General features: G+C 46.2%; 1 protein-coding gene across 1 annotated transcript in view; it reads left to right on the top strand.

The window, feature by feature from the left end:
* KIF5C (kinesin family member 5C) overlaps positions 1–22,210 on the top strand; it is a 200,313-nt gene that overhangs the window by 141,129 nt on the left and 36,974 nt on the right. Inside the window, exons 12-16 of the mRNA XM_056117490.1 lie at positions 558–733; positions 6,427–6,495; positions 8,601–8,807; positions 11,313–11,459; positions 18,815–19,003. Of these exons, the coding sequence (XP_055973465.1) occupies positions 558–733; positions 6,427–6,495; positions 8,601–8,807; positions 11,313–11,459; positions 18,815–19,003 (788 nt within the window). The remainder of the gene's footprint in view (positions 1–557; positions 734–6,426; positions 6,496–8,600; positions 8,808–11,312; positions 11,460–18,814; positions 19,004–22,210) is intronic.

Here is a 22,210-nt window from a genome sequence, read left to right as displayed (position 1 = left end):
TGTGTGCAGTGGTGGGCGGGGAGCCGGGCCCAGGACTGCCCGGAGGTTGGCTTCAGATCCAGAGACTGAGATTCTGAGGATGGAGCCCGGCTGTGCTTTGTTAAACACTGGTGAAGTTGTTCCCTGATTTGACTGTTGCTGTTAATGAAACGGAAGCCTAATTAATAGGTGATTAGACAGCCTCTGAGGTCTGTTTCCCTTTGAATCGATCACTGGGGAGAACAGGATTCTAGTCAGGCCCCGGCATATTCTTCCATAAAAGGGAAGCATGGGAAACATTCAGGGCCTCGCTCAAGCTGAGCCGTGTGGTGATAGAAGCAGTTTGCTCAATTAAGGCGTCAAGACGGAGGGAGCCTTCCATATCCTCCTCTTCTGTCGACAAGTTTGGATCAATAAGAGACAACATCCTCGTTCAACTTAAAAAAAAATACAAGCTCTCAGTGTGTACAGCTCTTTCCGGTGTCCACTGTCATTTTCACGGGAGCCACTAAGTATAGATGCTCACTGCGTGCTGAATCTCTTCATCCTCCTCTTCTGCTCTTGGCCGTCCTTTGCAGGGGAAGCTGTGCCTGAGGATGAGCAGATCAGTGCGAAGGACCAGAAGACCCTGGAGCCCTGTGATAACACCCCCATCATAGACAACATCGCCCCTGTGGTCGCCGGCATCTCTGTGGAGGAAAAGGAGAAGTATGACGATGAGATCTCCAGTCTCTACAGACAACTGGATGATAAGGTCAGTTCCTGGAAGCTTAGGGGGCTTGCTCGGGTCCAGAGTCAGGAGGGGCAGGTGCCCCGCTTGCTTGAGTCCCAATGTTGAGTTCCAAGAGGCCAGTACAGGGCTGTACGTGGAGATTTAGGTCTCTTCCAGATCTGGATCAGGCAAATGCAGACACCCGATTCCTGCAGAATGGAGGCATTTGTAGAGCTGTGAGTGGAGGAGTGGTGCATGGCTTATGTGCACAGCTGTATGCTAGAGTCATCTAGAAATGGAACGTGGCGGAACACTGAGTTGGGGGAGTGCATGCACTCTGTGTGATTCGCCTTTCCTTGCTTTTCGAGGCTTTCTCTGGGGAAACACTCAGCAGCAGCTCCAGCTTCAGGGGCATGGGTAGTGATTTGGAAAACTCAAGTGTTGTGTTATTCATGATGACTGAGACTGGATGTGAAATTCACAATGTGGCATCAGACCTGATGGATGGTCTCTGGCCCAGAGGTCAGGCTCTTTCCCAGGTGTGCTCTTTTTTTTTCTTTTTGGGTCACATCCGGCGATGCACAGGAGTTACTCCTGGCTCATGTACTCAGGAATTACTCCTGGTGGTGCTCAGGGAACCATATGGGATGCTGGGAATTGAATCTGGGTTGGCCGCGTGCAAGGCAAACTCCCTACCCGCTGTGCTATCGCTCCAGTCCCCCAGGTGTGCTCTTGAATGGAGTATTTCCACCTTGCAGCAGAGGGAGGTCCTGGCAAATGGGAAGTTTGGATAGTCAGCTCAGAGGCAAGATGGAATAGAAGAAGGACTTTCAGAGAGCCTGATGTATCGCTCAAGCCCTGTGAGAGCTGGGCTAGGAACCCCAGGGGGATGGGAAATTCAATTCATGTTTCATGTGAGCTGGGCACATTGCCCTGTTACCCTTGCAATACTTAACTCCTTTCCTTTTGTTGTATCAAGGTTGCTGGTGGATTTGGTCTGATCGAATCTTTTCTGTGTGTTGTAAGCTCAACCCCCTGGAGACTTGGAAGAAGTGGCTTTCTTATGCCCCCATGGCCATTACTCTTCCTGGCCTGACTAGAGCTCATGCCTTTCTCTCCTCTACCCGGAAATGGGGAAATGGGACGGGGGCCTAAGAGAGAGACCTCCTGCTTCTGTTTGAGACTCTAGGAATTTGCAACATTCAACTGTGGTCGCCCTCCACTTCAGCTGCCTTTAATAAGATATTTGAAGCCATGAACATGGGATAATTGCTTTGAGACACTTGACAAACTGTTGCCCTTTGGTTTTGACCCAGACACTTAATGCAAAACTTTAAACAAAGTAAAAGAAAAAGATCAATAATAAGTTAACAGTCTACACAGTTGCTTGATTTCTTCAAAGGCAGGCTATTGTTTGAGCATGCTATGATTTCTAACCCCCCCCCCATCCTTTAGAACTGATGGATTCATTTTTTATAGCCCCCAAAATAGACTTGGATGAGACAACCTGGCTCTCTAATCTGTTCTCTATGAATAGACACTCCTCAGGTTTGGAGCTGGAATCATTTACCTTGATGGCATGAGACGCTTTCATTGATCTCAGACTTTACAGAGCCAAGTCTGAAAGACAGTGAATGGGGATGAGCTCACAGCCATAAAAATGCCATCCTTTGGTACCCCCAAGCACCCTAGAGTGCTACCTCTTGGTGACCAGCCTAAGACATTTTAGGTCCTGTCATTTCCCTTTGTTTTGAAAACCCTGGGAAGCACACATTGTGAGGTCAGATTTGCCATGTGATGCTGAAAGATGAGAGAAATGAGTCCCCCAGCTCCAGCCTTCGAGGGTATAGAGCTAGCATCTTTACCTTAAATAACTCCACCCAAGAACCACCAGCTATGTTTTATTTGCCATCATGCTATTTGTCTTCCTCTTAATTTCACTTGATCTCATCAGGCAAATGATGTGGTGGTTCTTTTCTTTGGAGAGAGTATGCAATTTGGAACATTGGCATCATTATAATGAATGACAGAGAACTGAAAGTATCTGGGCATAGATGAGTTCCTCACCCACCAGGGGCAGGGTTGTAGGGACAGTCATCTCCTGACACCCAGTTCAGAGCTCATCCTCATCCTATTTATACCATAACTATTTTTATTTTTTTTTTAAATTTATGTAGCACTGTAGCACTGTCCTCCCATTGTTCATCGATTTGCTCAAGCGGGCATCAGTAATGTCTTCATTGTGAGACTTGTTACTGTTTTTGGCATATCAAATATGCCACGGGGAGCTTGCCAGGGTCTGCCGCACGGGTGAGATACTCTCAGTAGCTTGCCGGGCTCTCCTAGAGAGATTGAGGAATCGAACCTGGATCGGCCATGTGCAAGACAGATACCCTACCCGCTGTGCTATTGCTCCAGCCCTAAATGTATGTATTTACTTATTTTTGACTTGGGGGGCAGGGTCACTCCAGGTGTTCAGGGGCTCTTGGCTTGGTGCTCAAGGGTTGCCCCTGCTGGTGCTTGGTCAACCATGTGGTACCAGGGATGGAACTCAAGCCCCTTGTATACCAAACATGTGCTCTAGTCGGTGGAGCCAACTCCCAGGCTGACTTTAGTTGCTTAAATGAGGAACATGTTGGCCCCAATGAATCTGGGGGGCAGGAGACCCTCAGGACAGGAAGTTGCCCCATGCAGTGATGTGTGATGGGAGAGTACACATCTCCCAGGCCAGCCTGTGACTTATTGGTGCTGACACAGGGCCAAAGGGCTGAGTGCAGTGGAATCAGATTTGACCCCCGAGATGATGTGATCCCTGGAGCATCACTGGGGGTGACCTCTGTGCCCCTTAAGCTGTCCCTGAACGTTGCCATGTATGGCCCTCAAACAGATAAACTACAACAAAGCAAATGATAATGCTGACACCTGGGGGTGGGGAGTGGGGGGAGACCTTTTCTGCCAGAGATGTTTTTCTCATCTACATGAGATGGCTCACCCTGTCATCTCAAGAGGATGCCAGTTGGGGCTGAAAGTTTCTAGTGCTTTGCAGATGCTCAGAAGAGTTTCTTCCTCCTCCTTTCCTTGCTTCTTCCCTCTCTCAAGAAGGGGGAAGTCCCCTCGTACATGACCACAGAGGTGGTGGTCAGGGGTGGGAGGAAAGCAGTGATAGCAGATGAGCAAATCTGGTGTTGGCACTGTTTTGTATATCACTTCACCTCTCTCCTTGTCTGCTACTGCCAGAGACGTGGGAGTGGAACTCAGTGTAAGTGGAAATGTAGCTGAGCTTTCTCTTGGTGGTTACCACTGCAGCCAAAAACACCTTTATGCTTAGAGGTGAGCACTGATGCCGACTTCATATTTAAGAAAATTTGAGTCTAGGGGTGAAAAGATAGCGCAGTGGGCTAAGGGCGTGCTTTGTATGTGGGAGGTGTGGGTTCCCAGAATTACTCGATCCCCCCAAGCACAGAGCTGGGAGTAAGCCCCGAGCAATTCAAGTACAAGAATATTTTTTGTTTCGAAAAGGGCTTTGAAAATGTGTTGCCCGTGGACTCCTTCTTAATGGCATCAGAAGGAGCTTGTGTAAACTTGTTCTAAGAGATGTGCTTGAGTGTAGAGGTACAGACTGTGCAGTTAATCTTTATTTTGAAGGTTTTGAAAAAATCTTGTAAAAAAAAAAACCACCGGATTGTGCTAATGCCTAGAATCTTCGTTACCTTGCTTATATAAGAGTAAGTGTTGTTTTGGAAAATGTCTTTGGAATAGGTGAGTCGTGTCCTCCTGTTCTTCGTCTTCATCTCCATCCTTCCTCGGAGTGGGGGGACACGGGATTTCTCACGTCCCTTGGCAAATCGTGCGTCCCCGCTTGTCACCTGTGGGGGAGGAAGCCTGCGTCTCCCCGCTTTGGAATGATCACAGCGTGAGAACAAAGTGTCTTCTCTGCCGTGTTTCTTCTTGTACTTTCCATCACCTTGTAGCCGTTGCTAATGCGTCCCTGTCCCTGGGGGAAGAGACAGCTGCTTGCCCGTGCTAAAGCCCTTGAGTCTTTTATGTAAAGTTGTTTAATATTTATGTGCCGAGGAACATCAGCTCCAAATCCTTGCTGGAAGCTGACGGTCTAAATCCGCAGAGTAGTGGAGGGGGGTGGAATTCTGCACAGTCTAGCATTGGGAGCACTGAGTGCCGGCACATCTGCAGCCATTCGATGTCCCCGGTCCCAGAAACTGGCTGGGGGGAGAGGGGGCCCATGGGTATTTTGAAGGACCCCGGGTTTCATCTGTGGCTTCTCAGGTCCACATGTGGCTGTTTGCATCTGGCCCAGCTGTGGTATGAGTGAGGGAGATGAGGCACCGGGGCTGCAGGTTGTAGGTGTTTTGGGGTTTTCTCCCCCCTGCTTGGGGGCACAACCATCTGGGAGTCACCGAGCCCAGGAGCCGCACACCAGCCTTTCATCTGTTTCTAAGGGAGAGCGACGGGAAGCCAAGCCATCACTCTTCCCAGGCTATGCTTCGGGATTGCATTTGAACTCGGTAATATGGGGGGGGGAGAGAAGACAGCCTTGAAAGAAGACAGAGACTACTGGGTCACTCCTGGTGGACCCTATCCAGGCCCAGGTTTTGCTGCAAGCAGGAAAGGGGGCATAGATCTGGGGGACAGGGAGGCTCAGGGATGCTGAGGGAGGGGCAGAATCCCTGGCTTTTGTGCCAGCAACAGTGGGAGGAAATGAGAGCCAATTCCTCGTGGGACAATCCTACCCCATTTCAGTGACATGAAAGCTGATTTTATTTTTCTGTACCCTGAGGTCCTTCGGTTGATTTTTTGCTGTTTGGAGAGAGAGAGTGTGTGTGTGTGTGTGTGTGTGTGTGTGTGTGTGTGTGTGTGTCTGTGTGTGTGTGTGTGTGTGTCTGTGTGTGTGTGTGTGTGTCTGTGTGTGAAGCTGATTTTGTTTCTGTACCCTGAAGTCCTTCAGTTGATTTTTGTTGTTTGAAGTATGTGTGTGTGTGTCTTTGTGTATAAGCTGATTTTGTTTCGTGTGTGTGTGTGTGTGTGTGTCTGTGTGTGTGAAGCTGATTTTGTTTGTGTACCCTGAAGTTCTTTAGTTGATTTTTTGCTGTTTGGTATGTGTGTGTGTGTGTGTGTGTTTGTGTGTGTGTGTTTAAAGAAACATACTCCTAAGAAAAGTTAACTTCTAATCAGAAGGGAGATCTGACAATGCCAAAGATTAATTCTGTAGTGAATATTTTACCAGTCTTTCTGAGCAGTTTGAAGTGGAAAAACTGGTCTCACTGGTCCAGTGGCAACACTCCTGGTCACTGAGGTATTTGACAATTTGGGGGCCCTAGATATTGAATTCTAACCCAGTGTAGATAGTTAGAATTTTATTCCCTTCTATTTTTTGGACTTGGAATTCACGGTTAATGTATTTGAATCTGGAGGAAGCATGCCAAAGTCCCTTCTAGTTTCCAAGACCTTCCATCTCTAGCTTCCTTGTGAACTGTAAGTGGGTCAAACATGTAGGAGATTGTATTTCCCAGGGTATCAAGCTGCTTCATCTGCTGAGAAAGGTGTGAAAAGTTTAGCCAAATCAAGATCCCAGAATCAAACGCTCTTCTGTGGGGGAGCTCTTTGTCTTATTAACAAGCTTATAGGTAGAGTTCTGGCATTGGACTGTCATTAGGAGTCTAAGATATCAAAAATGACATAAATAACCAAAAAAAATTTAACATGGTGTTTCATTTCAGGATGATGAAATTAACCAGCAGAGCCAGCTGGCTGAAAAGCTAAAGCAGCAGATGTTGGATCAGGATGAGGTAAAGAATGCAATAAGAAACTGTATGAAGTTCTTTTATTATTCTTTATTGTTGATATTGTAGAAATTTAGCTTTTTGAAAAACCTCCATTTTAAAAAAAAATCACTGAATCACATGAAAATTTCCTAGAAGATAACCTTTCATTGCCTATTTAGAGCTGACTTGGGGTGAAGTTAAAAAATGAATCCTGGGGCTGGAGCAATAGTACAGCAGGTGGGGTGTTTGTCTTGCATGTGGCTGACCCGAGTTCAATTCCCAGCATTCCATATGGTCCATGAGCACCGCCAGAAGTAATTCCTGAGTGCAAAGCCAGGAGTAACCCCTGTGCATCACCAGGTGTGACCCAAAAAGAAAAAAAATGAATCCTTAACATCTCTGTGGTTTGGAAAGTGAGTAGTTGGTTGCCACCTTTAGCCTTGGAAGAGCCTACATAAAGGAGGTTGGTAGTTGGACAAGGTAGTTGGACAAGGCAGCATCTACTCATATCCAGTGCACACCTCTCCGAGTTCCTACCCTTGAGCCTATTCTAGCTTTGCAAATCAGCCTGCTTGGATCTTTGATATACAGTCCAGAGTTCCCCATACTTATTTGACGTTTTTTTCTTTTTAAGAAAAATGTGTATAGTACCACTCCATCCTTCCCCATAAATCTACTTTCCCTTAAGCAATCCAGCAGAGTGCCCCCCACCCTAGCTACTCCCAAGTCTCCTGTCGCCCCATCCCTGCATCATTCCAGTCCTTTGGAATATTTTTATCCTACTCTTTGGGAAAGACATCTCTACACTGAGTCCTCACACTTCTTTATATATATTGAGGGAAAAAGGTTGAGCTGATGTAAGCCAAGAGATCAGGGGTTCAAGTGTACCATCTGTGCGTCTGTGGTGTAAGAAAAAGAAAAAGAAGGCAAAATGTTGGCAGTGTCTCTCGAGGTGGAGCTTAATTCTCTATAAATGTCTTTATTGCATTGGGTTCTTTGAAATATTTTTACAAACAGGAACCTGTGCAGGGACCAACCAGCCAATCCATCAAACCTAAATGATTCGTAGTTCTTTGGCGGAGGATCCTCTCAGTACTTTCTCTCCATTTGTGCTGTAGGGTGCTTTCTGCTTTGTTGCTAAAATGCTATCGATTGGCTCGTGGGATGCAATTACCGAAAGAGCTGGAGTTCATGGCTCCGGTCCCAGCCTTCCCGAGAACACAGATTTCCTTACCCCTTTCTGCAGCTGCCTCCTCTTTGTTCCCTTTCTTTGCTCTCGGGCAATGAGGCTACCCTGGTCGAAATACTTCCCTAGACCCGGAAATCATCTCTGCCTTTGCAGGCTGGTGAACCCTATTGTCTATGCAAGGCAATATCTGTTCCCTGCAGGGACATTAGGAAATAGCATAGGCACAAGATAATGAGAGGTTCCCTCAAGCCCAGGCCCTCGCTTCTCATTTGTGCCTGTGCTTGGCCTGCATCCCTGCTGAATGATAAGACCAAGTGACATTTGTCCTCGTGTACTGTTTTGGTTGATTCTGAAATCAACTGTTTTTGCCATGTGGAACCCTGAGACTATTGAAAAAACATGTAAGTAGTCTTACAGTCCTTGGAAATGGTTGTTTCCCTGCTTTATGCTGTGGAATAGGCAGCCATCAACAGAATGCAGTGACTCATAATGTGTCATCGAGTTTTTGAGTTAAACCATGATAGCTTTAAACTGAAAGAGAAGAAAAAGATTTCTCTGTTGTTGTTTTGCATAGGGATGGGGACATCCTGATGGACTCAGGGGCTATTCCTGGTTCTGTGCTCAGGAGTGACCCCTGGTGGTCCTGGGGAGGCACCGTATGTGGTACCAGGGATTTCATCTGGGCTCAGCTGTGTACAAGGCAAGTGCCTTACTTACCTCCTGTGCTCTCTCTCCAGCCTGAAACAGGTTGGCAATCATACTGTTACTGTGCCATTTTAAAATTTAGCATCTGGACCGTGCCGTGGGGTTTCTAGTTATCCTGAGATTTTTTCCAGCTTGTGGTTCTCTGTTTTTAAAAATCGCTTGATTTTGTCTGGAACCCAGAATATCAGCATGGCCACCTGAGAGTCTCCTGTTCTCTGTCATTGCCCCCCACCAGCTTCTCGCCTCCACTCGAAGGGACTATGAGAAGATCCAAGAGGAGCTGACACGTCTCCAGATTGAGAACGAGGCAGCAAAGGACGAGGTGAAAGAAGTGCTCCAGGCGCTGGAAGAGCTGGCTGTCAATTACGACCAGAAGTCGCAGGAAGTGGAGGACAAGACCAGGGCCAATGAGCAGCTGACGGATGAGCTGGCCCAGAAAACGGTGGGAGCATTTGTATCTCGGGGGCTGCTATTCTGTCCGGATGCTGATGCTGACAGAAACCATCAGGGAAGGAGAGGCCGGTGGGCTGGATGGTGTTTCAGCACTAGGCTTAGCTGCTCTCTCTGGAGCCCTCCAGCTGCTGAACTCCCTAGCGTCAGTGGCATCTGGACGCTCGGTCCTGCAACTCCTTCGCACAACTGTTTCTGTCTGGGAGATTTCTAACACTGGCAGGCATGAGGAATTGCCTTGTGGAGTAGTCGAGTGAATAACTTTGGAGTCAGTCACTTCCCAGTGAACGAACTGATGTTACAACTCATTAGACTTTAGTTGGGACATTTGACCTTCTACAATATTAGTCTCCTAAGCTGTTGGAATGCTAGTGATGGCATCATTTCTTTTTTCTTCTTCTTTTTTTTAAATCTCACTTTTGTGAGAATTCATGAGTTTCTAGAAAGCCTCTTAGCACAGACCATGGCGTCGGCCACAAAATCAGTGTATTCCCAAAGCATTACAGCGGCAGGCAAGGGTGCAACCCCTGCATTTCAGGCATTTTACTCTTGCTTGTCGCGTCTGCGATGAAACCACAATCTCCCCTAGTTGTGTCCTCGTCCAGGCCTGAGCTGTCTCAGTGGGTGTTGGGAACTCGCTGACCTGTTTGAAACTTGGGATTTCGTCTGCCCATTTCCTCACTTGCAGTTTTCTCTGGGATGGATGCGGAGCTTCTGTGCATGGAGTGTGTGTGTATGTGTGTGTGTGTGTGTGTGTGTGTGTGTGTGTGTTTGTGTGTGTATGTGTGTTGGGGGGAGGGGGTGCAGCAGCAGGGCCTGTGAGCATTTGGAACGGTGGCCGGTGCCGGGGCGAGTACATTCTGTCCTCTTCTGGTGGAGAGCGGTGGCGGGAGTGGTGGGGTTGCGGGCAGCTGCCCTGGGCGCCGTGGTCCAATGGCCTGCTGGCATGGAGTGTGCCCAACCCGCTCTGTGGAACGCAGCCAGTCCTCCTGGACGAGGACAAAGAGCAGATGGTGCGGGAGGGCTCTAATCCGCTGACCCTGGAGCTGATGGGAAATGCTCCTCATCCATACACTCAGCGGCACAAAGGGAGGCTTTTTTAGATCATTTCCCGAGATGGGAACTATTGCATCCATGGATTTTCCACACAAAGAAACAAGCACTGAGGAACTGAAATAAACAGAGGCAGACTGTACTTTGGATTTTTCTGCTTCCTGTTGTCTACACCTTTTCTCACCCGAGGCCTCATTCTGACCTTGCTTCCTTCCTCTGGCCCACCTGTCCTTCCTAGTCACGTGCCATGACCCCCTTTCTGTGTGATCCCTTTTTTTTGGGAAGGGGAAGGTAGATCCACTTAGAGGCAGATTTAGACCCGTGCCCCCCTGAAACATCCTGGGTCCCACAAGAAGATATCTGCCCCTCCCCAGTGAAGAAATACTGTTCTATACTTTTGTTTGTTTGGGGGCCACAGTTGGTGATGCTCAGGGGTTACTCCTGGCTCTGCACTCAGGAATTACTCCTGGTGGTGCTTAGGGCATCCTATGGGATTGAACCCAGGTTGATCATGTGCTAGGCAAACATGTTACCCGCTGCACTATTGCTCCAGCCCCAGTCACATTTTATTTTTGGAAATATCCCTTTCCTTGTATTGATGTTCAAGCGTATTTTTAACTGTGGTGCTCACGGGGGTCAGAGTTAGATTCCAGGATTTTTTTGAACTAAACTTTGGTATTATTGGCATCTCAAAACATTGCCATATTTTCCATAGTACAGCTCTTCTACTTTGTCAAAATAAAGCAGAGTATAATACACTGCCCACTCCCGCCCCCCCCCCCCCCCCACACACACACACACGGGGGATGGGAATGCAAGAGGTTGTTTAATGTTTGGTGAGAAAATGGAGCTTCTGTATGGTATGGTACGGCACCATCTAGTGTTGAACTTGACTCATTTTGGAAAGAGATTAATAGTTTTCAACTCAGTTGCACTGCAAGAATTAGAGGTCATTCTAAATTGTTTTCTAAATTCATTAATTTCCTTGGGGACTGGTAGACCTATCTATTATGGTGAAATCAGATGGGAATTGGATGTGATACAGGAACCAGGTTTTTTTTTTGGGGGGGGGAGGGGGAGGTAGATACACTGAGAGGCAGATTTAGATCCAAGAGAAGATGAACTGAATCCAGACATCTGATAGGTAGGAAGATGCCATCAACTAAGGGCTCCTTTTGCGCTTTACTTTTGATTAAAAACAAAACAGAGCTTAGAGCCCTAAGTTGGAAATTGCCATCTGGTAAGTCGACATGTAGCATATCTATCTAAGAGAAATTCCTCTTCCTTAAGTCTATCCTGCAGTTGTCTTTCAGGGGACTTTTATGTTGGAATCTTATGAAACGACAGAAGATCTCCATCCATCGTAGGCTATTCTGTGCAATGGTTTACAGGTGTGCACTTGATGGGCAGCCCTTTAAATCTATCATTACCTTGTGTTTCCTAGACTACCTTGACAAGCACACAGAGAGAGCTGAGCCAGCTACAGGAGCTTAGCAACCACCAGAAAAAGAGGGCCACAGAGATCCTCAATTTGCTGTTGAAGGATTTGGGGGAGATAGGTGGAATTATTGGCACCAATGATGTGAAAACCGTAAGTCAGCCCTTTTTTATTCTCTCTGCCTGCCTTTTATTGTGGTGTGATTCTAAGCATGCAAGGCCCGTGTTTTATTTTCTGTGATAGCCAGCGCTCAGTGTTGTTCTTTAACACCTGCTGTGTTCTAGGTGGTATTCGAATGCCAGAATCAGGAAGGTGGCTTAGTAGCAGAGTATACGGTTTGTGTGTTGTGTGGTTGTGTGTGAAACACTAGATTGAAGAGAGAGACAGTGGTGGGATGGTGGGGTGGGGGGAGGGAGAGAGGTAGAGGGAAGGGCAAAGGGGGAGAGGAGAGAGAGTGAGAGAGAGAGAGAGAGGAGAAGAAAGCACAATTCTTTGTTCATCTTATATGAATTGGTTTATTTCTTGTATACGTCTTTGCATATCAGAGTCCGAAAGTTAGCAATTCGAGAGATTAAGCAACAGTTCTAGTCTCAGAAATTGTGTTCTCTCCTTTTTTTTCCGTGAGCTTCCAACAGAGTGAAAATTCCTCAACCAATCAGTAGGAATGAGAAAAGCTCTTGGCTGAAAGGACTAGAATTTTAGCTATGACTTTAAAAATTAAAGCCACGTTTTGTTCTTCCTGGTGTGAGATATATGGGGTACTGCTCTGTGGGCGGATTGTGTCCTGCCCTCCTGGGAGTCTACTGCAGACATAGGCGCTCTGCATTTCCAGATGAATTTTTTTTATTCTTATTATTAAAACTTTAGAAGCTGGTTTGGTGTTATGGCCTCTCAGTGTCAGGGATCCTATTCCTCCCCACCCCCTCTCCTGGTTGGAGTGATAGCACAGCAGGTAGGCGTTTGCCTTGCATGTGGCCGACCCGGGTTCAATTCCTCTGTCTCTCTCTGAGAGCCCGGCAAACTATTGAGAGTATCCTGCAAATCGATGAACAACAGGAGGACAGTACCACAGTGCAGTGCTACTCTCCTCATCCCTTTTTGAGGCTCCGGGGCAGTCCTCAGAGAACCCAAGGTGATGCTTGGGCCAGACTAGTCAGTGCCCGGCCCAGTGATGTGGTACTGCTCAGCTTCACTGGGTCTGAGGGCTGCCAGGGGACCACCTGGCAGTACTGGTGTGCATGAGGTTCTTGGGTTCTAAGTACTCTTCCCCAAAGTTACATCCCTGCCTCTACTGACACTGACTTTTATATCTGTCTGCTTTGTGGGAACACATAGGTTTTAAGTTGCCATTATTAAATGCTAGAAAAGGATCCCTAAATCACTTCTGTATAAACATTGCAGGGAAATCCAGAAAGTCCTTCCTGGGTGATATAACAGCTGTAGGATCTGAGAATATAACTGCTTGTAAACGCGACCGTTCTCTCATGGAACCTCTGTCGTAGTGGGATACTTCACGAATCTCTGCGAACAAATCTAATTCTAGCACAGACTGCTCAGAGAGTGTAGGATCAACCCTGTGCTAATCCGTTTTGGTGGTTTTATGTCTGAGGATTTAATTTTTTCAGCCATGTGCCCTTGTTGGTGTTGAACAATAACATTTCTGACTTTGTGTGATTAAATGGCCCCTCAATATGCAATTTGAAGGTGATGTTCATTTGTGGGGCTCTGGTGCCTGCTGTTAACGATAAAGGAAGGTATTTTTATGCTGAGTTCTAAAATAGAGCTGATGAAAAATGCTAATGAAATCAAGGAGTGTCTGGGTGCTTCAGTATTTAAAAAAAAAACAACTTTACCTTTGGGAATCTGAAGTATGATTGGGACTCTTTAAATACTTAAAAGGATGTTTTAAAGATATTTTTGGAATCTAGACATTAGATGTCCTAGTTAACATCATTGATAAGTAGTAATTTCATTGACAATTCTCACTTATAGAACATCATATGCTTAATTATTGTTTTTTTTCTTTTGTATGACTCAATCATGGGGGAAATAGATTATCCTCTGCCTTAAATCAAAGGATTTTAAGTCAGAAATTATAACACATAATTATTTTCTGAATCTAGTTGTGGGTGTACTTTTTTCTCAGAGGGAGGAGTTTAGTCTACACCTGGCAGTGTTCAGGGCTTACCCCTGACCCTGTGAACAGATATCACTCCTGGTAGTGCTCAGGGTCCTATATGTAGCATCAGGGATCAAACTGGGGTCAGCTGCATGAAAGGCAAACACTATAATCCCTTTACTGCCTCTCTCACCAGTGTGTAGATAGATTTTCCCTAGCATTGTTGAAATACATTAACATTGACTTCCTGTTAATTTGAGATGTTCAATGTATTGATATGATGCTTTCATATATTGCAAAATGCTGACCTCTATAGTACTAATCATCACCTTCACCTTGTCTCCATTTCTTTTGTGTGTGTGTGTATGTTGAGAACATTGAAGATCTACTTCTCTTACCTTTTTGAAGATAATCTAGTCTAGCAGGTCTGCGGTGCTCACTCATTGTGATTTTTTATTTTTTTCTCCCCCTGATGATCAGTGATCTCAATCACCTTTTCATTGTACCTGTTGGCCGTTTCTATGTCTTTCTGGGACTACTATCTATTAGTTTCTCTGGCCAATTTTGATTAGTTTGGTAGAGTTTTGCTAAGCGTTAGATGATTACTGATTTATCAAATCTACGATTTGCCATTATTTTCTCCCATTCCATCACTTACTGTTTTATTGTGTTGACCATTTATTTTGCTGTGAAGTTCCTCTTTGGTTGGAGATAGTTTCACTCCCTCGGACAATTTCCTTGCTGGTTCTGATGGTTCAGTTGGTATTGTGATCTAAGAAAATGAGCAGGTGGTGAAAGTCCTTTGCAGTGATCTTGTCTTTTGGTTCAAAAATATCCTGTCCAGGGGCTGGAGTGATAGCACAGCGGGTAGGGCGTTTGTCTTGCATGCAGCCAACATGACCGACACAGGTTTGATTCCCAGCACCCCATATGGTCCCCTGAGCACCGCCAGGAGTAACCCCTGAGCATCGCCGGGTGTGACCCAAAAAGCAAAAAAAAAAAATATCCTGTCCATTTCTTTGAAGGTCTCCCCAGGAGAGGGAGTGCGGGGTAGATATGGCCATTCCTGTTTTTCGTTCCAAGACAGCAAGGAAAACATCAGGGCTCGTATTTCCCCAGCTCAGTTCGGTCTCAACATTTTCCGTGTCAAGCCAATGTTTTGTTTGGTCACTAGGGCGGGATGAGACCAGCCCACAGCGAGTGGAGAGTCTGGCTGGCTTTGTAACTGGGTTTATGAGTGAGCTCCTGCCTGCCGCTGCCTACCATGTTCCTTAGAACTGAGGTTTTTGGGAACCTAGCCACAAACTGAATAGGGAGTTGAGAATCAAGAACACGAAAGCTGCCTGTCAGTCTGCTGCCTTCCTTGGTCTTCTCCAGCTTGCAGGCTCTAGAATGGGAGGCTCTAGAATGCAGGCTCCAGAATGGCTTGCAGGTCGTGGTGTGTCCTTGCCCAGGGGTGCCGAGTGCTCTCCACACAGCCCCTTCTTCTCTAGAGACATGGAGTGGGTGGGATGTGTGTGGGGTGGAGGGTGACTCCCCACCCCCTGCGCACAGGGTGAAAGGGACAGGCCAGCATCTGCCTTGCTGGCCTTCCCCCCACCCCCAGGTGTCTGGGCTGGATCACAGAGTCCCTGCAACCAGCTCAGATCCTTCATTTTGAAATAACAATGGCTGGAATCTGGAATCACTGAGAGATTTGCACCTACTTGAATAAATATCTGAATTCTCAAGTGCTAAGAAACCTTGGCAGTGAACAACTGTTTGTTTGGATGGTTTTCCTTTTTGTTTTTTCTTTTTCTCTGGGTTTGTTTGGCTTTTTAATACCCCATCAGACATGCAAAGTCTCTCTCTCTCTCTCTCTCTCTCTCTCTCTCTCTCTCTCTCTCTCTGTCTTCTAGGCTAAAAATAGACTTCAGAAATTAATATTTCCATGGGGCTGGATAAAGCACAGAGGCTTGGGCACGTGCTTTGCCTGCAGGATGCCTGGGTTTGGTTCTTGGCACGGCAGGGTCCCCTGAGCTCTACTGGGCACCAACTCCAGCAAAGCTGGGTGTAGCTGCTCAGCACCCTTGGTGTGATCCCCTCACCCCAAAAGAAGTTATATTTTTGGTTTGGAAAAAATATGCTGTGATCTCACCTTGGAAAGAGTATCATTTTTTGGTCTGTTCTCCTTGCCTTTATTTTTTTCTCTTTTCCCAGTTGACATGGAATCTGGGCTTTAAACACACTTTTTTTTTTTTAACTTGGCAGTTAGTTTTTTAATTGAGTTAATATAATATTTATATATATGTAATTTTTTTCTTTTGGGTCACATTCAGCAATGCTCAGAGGTTACATTCTGGCTCTGCACTCAGGAATCACTCCTGGCAGTGCTTGGGAGACCATATGGGATGCCAGGGATTGAAACCAGGTCGGCCGCGTACAAGGCGAACTCCCTATGCGCTATATTATGGCTCTGGCTCAACACGGTATATATTTTAATAGCATGAGTTCACAGTTCTTCAGATGTATGTGCCTGCGATCAGAATATCAATACGCTACCACCTCCTATCCGTGGACCCCTGCTACCCTTGATACCTTCACCACTGCTCTGTTAAGCTCAGTTCTTCAGTAAGAATCACTGTAAGACACCCCCCTTTAAAAAAAAAGTGAAAGGACAGACAGGGGAAAGAGGGTTTGTTTTCCCCATCATTCCTTGCCTGTGACTTCAGCCATATCTTCCTGTCCACGGTGCTGGTTATGGTTTGAATCCCACATGCAAGTGCCGCATCTCTTCCCCTTGCTATGGAAGCTGCACCAAGATTCGGGGTGTCCCTCTGCAGACTGAGCCTAGTGATCCATCAGGCTAGCAGGTTCTAGGAGGGTAATGCAGAGCCCTGTGTGCTGGAAAATCACTGGCAATCGGAGACCTGGCTTAGGAAGAACCTCCACTAAACAAAGATGTCCTCAGAAATTGATACTTGGGCCTGGAGTGTTAGCACAGTGGGTAGGGCGTTTGCCTAGCATGCAGCCAACCCGGGTTCAATTCCCAGCATCCCATATGGTCCCCCGAGCACCACCAAGAGTGATTCCTGAGTGCAGAGCCAAGAGTAACCTCTGTGCATCACCGGGTGTGACCCAAAAAGAAAAAAAAAAGAAATTGGTGCTTCTAGATTCCTTTACCCTTAACATAGACTCTCTGTCGGTCGACACTAGTGTCACTTAACAAACACTGCTGTTGAATTTTGAATAATGATGCTGAGTATTGTTGAGAATGATGACATCGGATCCTGCGCTCAGCATGGTCGAGCCGTGTACTTCTTGTCTGCCACCAGCTTTCAGGATGAACACTCGCAACTCTCACGTTTGCTGGAAAAAGATTCTTTGGTGGGTGAATGAGAAAATTGGCTTTTGAGGGGAGTGTGGAACATCCGGAAATCAGTGCTGAAATCCCTGTGGGTTTCGAGCCTGAAACCTTGACAAGGCTGGTTTTCTCCTGAGGTGCTAGGGTGCCCCCTGGTGGCCAACTAAAGTATGCATCCTTCCTTTCACCTGGGGTCAGTTGTCCTTCAGACCCTGCTTGCTCCTCAAAATAGCATTGTAGCACTGTCCTGCCGTTGTTTGTGGATTTGCTTGAGTGGACCCAGTAACGTCTCCATTGTGAAACTTCTTGTTACTGTGTTTGGCATATCGAATACATCGCGGGTAGCTTGCCAGGCTTTGCCGTGCGGGTGAGATAGTCTTGGTAGCTTGCCGGGCTCTCTGAGAGGGGCGGAGGAATCGAACCCGGGTCGGCCGAGTTGGCTGCGTGCAAGGCAAACGCCCTACCACTGCGCTATCGCTCCAGCCCTCCTCAGAGTATTCTCTGCCAATGTTTCTCTGCACTTCTGTGCCAGCTATATTGCTTCAGTCCCTCTGCCTGTCCCCTACCCCCATAGAAGAATGAAACTTCAAATCCTAATAGGAAATCATGCAGGAATGCTCATGTTAAAATCGGTCTTCTCCAGGTGGATGTGATTGTTCTCAGATCTTCTTAATAAGCTCCATTCCCCTCTGCTTGTCTCTCTAGGCGCACAGAGGCAGGGTAAATAGAGAAAGGTGGTAATGAGAAGTCACACGGGAAAACCTTTGTCCAGAAAGGCCGTTGAGAATGGCAAGTTGTTATTCTTGATGTTCAGTTGTGGTCTCTGCAGAAAATACTTTTTTTAAAAAAATATTTCATTTATTTTTTATAAAGTAGTTCAGAATATTTGATTATATTTAATATTCGAGCACCAATCCCACCACTATAAGACCCTCCCACCACGGTATTTGGGCTGTTTCCATCCCGAACCTCAACCCCTGCCCCAAAGCAGAGCTGAAATAATTCATTTTGTATTGCTTGTTATTATTTCAACCCTTACCTGTAAGTATATTTATCCCATGCATATTCATGAGATAAAACTTCATCTCTCCCTGAAGAACCAGATTATAGAGAACAGGATTTAAATTTTGATTTGAGTCCTTCTTTGGAAGAGGGTGGAGTGGGGAGGGAGGAGAAAGTTTTGGGCCATATCCCCTGGTGCTCAGGGTCTTTTCCTGGCTCTGCTCATGAGTGACCCCTGCTGGTTCTTAGGGACCCATATGTGGTGCTAAGGATCCAAACCAGGGTTGGCAGGATACCATGCAAATGTCTTAACCCCTGTGCTCTCTAACTCTGGCTGCTTTTGAATTCTTGTAGGTCTTAGTCATCCTTTGGGTAATTGGGCCTCAGCTCTGCTCTAGAGATGCATGGCATAAAGGAATTGAACAGCATACCGCTTGAGCGTTATCTCTCTTTAAAAAGTCTCTCATGACCTTTCCCCTTTGATATCTTTGATCCTAATAAAGTTCAGTGTCATGAAAAACCTCATTGAGAATTCTACATCTTTTTCTATTTAGACTTTTTTTCTACTTAGAGAAAATGTTTTTGATGGTCCACACTACACAAAACCCCATTTTTGTCATTCACCCACCAAATAATCTTTTTTTTCCCCCCAGCAAACATTTGAGAGTTGCGCGTGTTTATCCAGAAAGCTGGTGGTAGACAAGATGTTTATGACTCGACCATGCTGTGTGTGTGATCTGAATCTCGTCATTCTCACCAGTACCCAGCATCATTTATTATTCATAATTCAACAACAGTGTTTGTTAAGTGACACTTTTTCTACTTAGAGTTTTTTTCACTGAAACTTTGACTTGAATTCATTCCCCCAAGAACTTGGGCTTGAGCGGGTAGTGTTTTCAACGTATGGTTCTATGGTGAGAGATTCTTAACCAGAAGTCCACAGACAGCTTGAGAATCCATGGACTGGAGATGGGGGGGGGGGTCCCCCTGACCTTTGGAAACTGGGGGCCAAGGCTGAATATGTGCGTGTGTTTGTGCGTGCAGCTAGCAGACGTGAACGGAGTCATTGAAGAGGAGTTCACCATGGCCCGGCTGTACATCAGCAAGATGAAGTCAGAGGTGAAATCCCTGGTGAACCGCAGCAAGCAGCTGGAGAGTGCCCAGATGGACTCCAACAGGAAGATGAACGCCAGCGAGCGGGAGCTGGCGGCTTGCCAGCTGCTCATCTCCCAGGTAGCCTCCCTCTTCCTCCTCCTCCTTCTCTTTTCACGCTCCGTTTCCTCCTTGCTCTCCCTGTGGCTGATGGTGGCAATTGGGAGCATTGTGGCACTTGGCTTTATATAGACTTGTCCATCGCCTCCCCAGCCAGTGATACAGCCCAAGATTATTCTCAGGACTCAGTTGTTTTGTGCAAATCACACAAGAACCCCTTAATTTAATACTTGGGCTCCCAAACAGTGTCTGGGAGAAGGGGAGAATGGCGGGAGTCACTCCGAGTGATGTTCCACCCACTGGACCAATGGTTCAATGCTGAGGCCCTGAAAATGTGGTGCTTCTCGGGTTCTGCAGTGCTGGGGACTCCCAGGGTCATCCAGGCAGTTATTTGGGGGACCTTCGGGGCTATACTTGGTGATGCTTGGGAGGCTAAGTGAGGCCAGGGATTGAATATGGCTGGGCTTATCCACCCTCACCCTGTACTATTCCCTGGCCATGAAAACCCCTTTAAAAGTTGGGGTTGGAGAGATAGTACAGTGGATAAGGTGCTTGCCATGCGTGCAGCCACCCCGATTTTGATCCTGGGCATCCCAGATATTCTCCCAAGCATACTACCAGGATAATTCCTGAATGCAGAGTCAGGACTAAGCCCCAAGCATCTTCAAGTGTGTTGCCCCTCCCTCCACCCCCCCCCCCAAAAGGTGATGTATATACCTCCCTCTAACTGTCTCTGACTTAGCTATTATAGGAAGAGACATAATGAATGGGCAAAAATCAATGGACTCTCAAACACCTATCAGCCAAGGCAGCATTCTAGCATCTTTTAAAATCTACCCCAGATCTCGTTTAATCTGGAAAAGCAGAAACTACTGCTATTTATACTCGTAGCAGGTAACATTTTATTGACTGTTTGCTATAGGTCTTGCAGGATGCTAAGCACTTTACATGTATTGTATCTCTTGATCTTAAAAATGAATCCCAGGGAAGCAGATTTTACCATAATCCCCATTTTTCAAACGAAAATCTGAGACTTTGAAAGGTTTACTATATTGTCTAAACTCATGATCCCTATGTATGACAGAGCTGAATCTCTTAAGTTGTATGTCTGAATCCAAAACCTTGCTGTGATTTTTTTAGGCCCCAGGGCTCAGTTGACTGGTGAGTCAAGCTGCTTCCCCCACATTATAATTGCATTTTATTTCAGTTGGATTGTTTCAGAAAGCAGCAATCTAGATTCTGGTCTGCCACCAACACCAGAAATTTGGAATTTGCAATTTCTCTAAGAGTCCCGTTTGACTCGCTGGCTGCCTTACTCCAGTCATTAGACCCATGAGGTTCTTTGGAGAAAACTCAGAGCATTATTATATCATATAATATTGTGAGACAGGTACCACTTCATTTGGGTCTGCTTTTAAGTACAGTGATACGTTCTTACAGGAACATCTCCTCTCTCCTTGTTTCTCATCTTAGTAATTTATCAGATGCAAGTGGAAACAAGTTTCTAATACAGTCAATAAAAATATCATTTAAAAGATGATTTGATGCTCATCAGTGATAATGAGATAGGCAAACATTGTTGGAGAAAGTATAATTTGGTCAGTCCTTTTGAAAAGCTGCTTGGAAGTTAAAACCCAGAAATACAAACCTACCTTGGCCCAGGAATTTCACTTAGAGTATTTTTTGTTGGCAAAGAAAATGAAATATTTTTCAACTCATGTGGATTAAAAATATGAAAAGCTGTGGGCCAAAGAGAGAGAGTACAGAGAATAAGGTCCATCCCTTACATTGTAACTAACCTGGATTTGATCCCCAGCATCACATCTGGTCCTCTGATCCCTACCAGGGATGATTACTGAGCACAGAACAGGAGGAAGTCCTGTGCAACACTGCATGTGGCACAAACAAAACACACACACACACACACACACACACACACACACACAAAGCTTAGACAAAAGTTGTTGAATGCAGTATTAGTTTGTGTTCTAATGAAATAAAATACTCAAGTATCAATTAATAGCATATAACCTAAAACGATGTGGAAGGAGATGCAGAGTGCTTCCAAAAAATTATAAACTCTAGCAGTTTGAAAGGTACAATTGTATAAAGTTAAGTAGGAAGAAAGATGCTTATTTTAAATTCTGCTATGCTTTTCAGTCATATAGAATATGCATTCTTGTAGGCGAGACTCCAGACATCAGAGGAAAATGGCCGATAGAGTTGTGATGGATGAAACTCACACTTATGTATTTGCTCAACTATTTGACATTTTATAATTAGTAGGCGTTGAGAGGACTGGAAAATATCAGGGCCCAGTGCACCTAGAGAGTGATTTCCCAGTTACCTGCATGAACCTGGCATCATCATGAGCAGAGACTCTCAGGCTTGCAGTTCACTGTCTTCTTCTATCTTAACGTCTCGGCCCCTGATACACACTGTCCTCTGCTGGGGCTGAATCACTGTGTCAGCTGGTGTCAGTGGATGTGGGAGGCAGCAGCTTGGACCCTGAGAGCAGCACAGATGCCAGGGACAGAGCCCCGGGTCCTTACCCCTGGCTTTTGGGCTGGCAGTGGATGTGGGTTCCAATGGGCATACCCCTGAGCCAATGAACTCTTAGCCACGTGGGATGGGGTGCAGCCCAGTGGGGTTCTCTTAAGTGTGGGACCCAGAATGAGACATCAGTTGCCCGGGTCTTCATCATACTAACTCATGAGAGTCAGGACCAGTCGGATGCTTGAGGATTACAGAATACTTGGGTGAGAGCATCCGACATATGCAGTGGGTACCATTTGCCATTAGGTTCTATTTTGTATTCTCCTGCGGAATGATGTAAAGTCTGCGCTGCTGTTATTTACTTCCTTGGGTTCAACAGTAACAGAAATCTTGGCTTTTTTCTTTCTTCCCATGACATGATCTAAGGAATCTGAGAAACATCTCCAGTGAAAAATGCAATCTCTGTTTACACTTAGCCTCTTTCCCCAAAAAGCCGTGTCACGCATTGTCTGCTTTCATGGCCTCCCGTGTCCCAGAGGTTGTTTCCCGAGATGACAGCTCAAGCCCCAGGGTTCTCCTGCATAGAGGTGATCTGTAGTAGCCCTGCCAGGTCGGGGCTCTTCTGCCTGTTCTCGGCTGCCGGGAAGTGACTCCTAATCCCGGCAGTCAGTGAACTCTCATTTATTTCGCAAAGATTAGTCATGCACCCTCTATCCTCACGAAGCTGGCGAG

This window comes from Sorex fumeus, unplaced genomic scaffold, assembly GCF_029834395.1.
Source record: "Sorex fumeus unplaced genomic scaffold, SorFum_2.1 ptg000035l, whole genome shotgun sequence".
In the NCBI taxonomy this organism is placed as follows: Eukaryota; Metazoa; Chordata; class Mammalia; order Eulipotyphla; family Soricidae; genus Sorex; species Sorex fumeus.
Note: the sequence above shows the minus strand (reverse complement) of the source record. Positions and strands in the feature narration are given on the sequence as shown.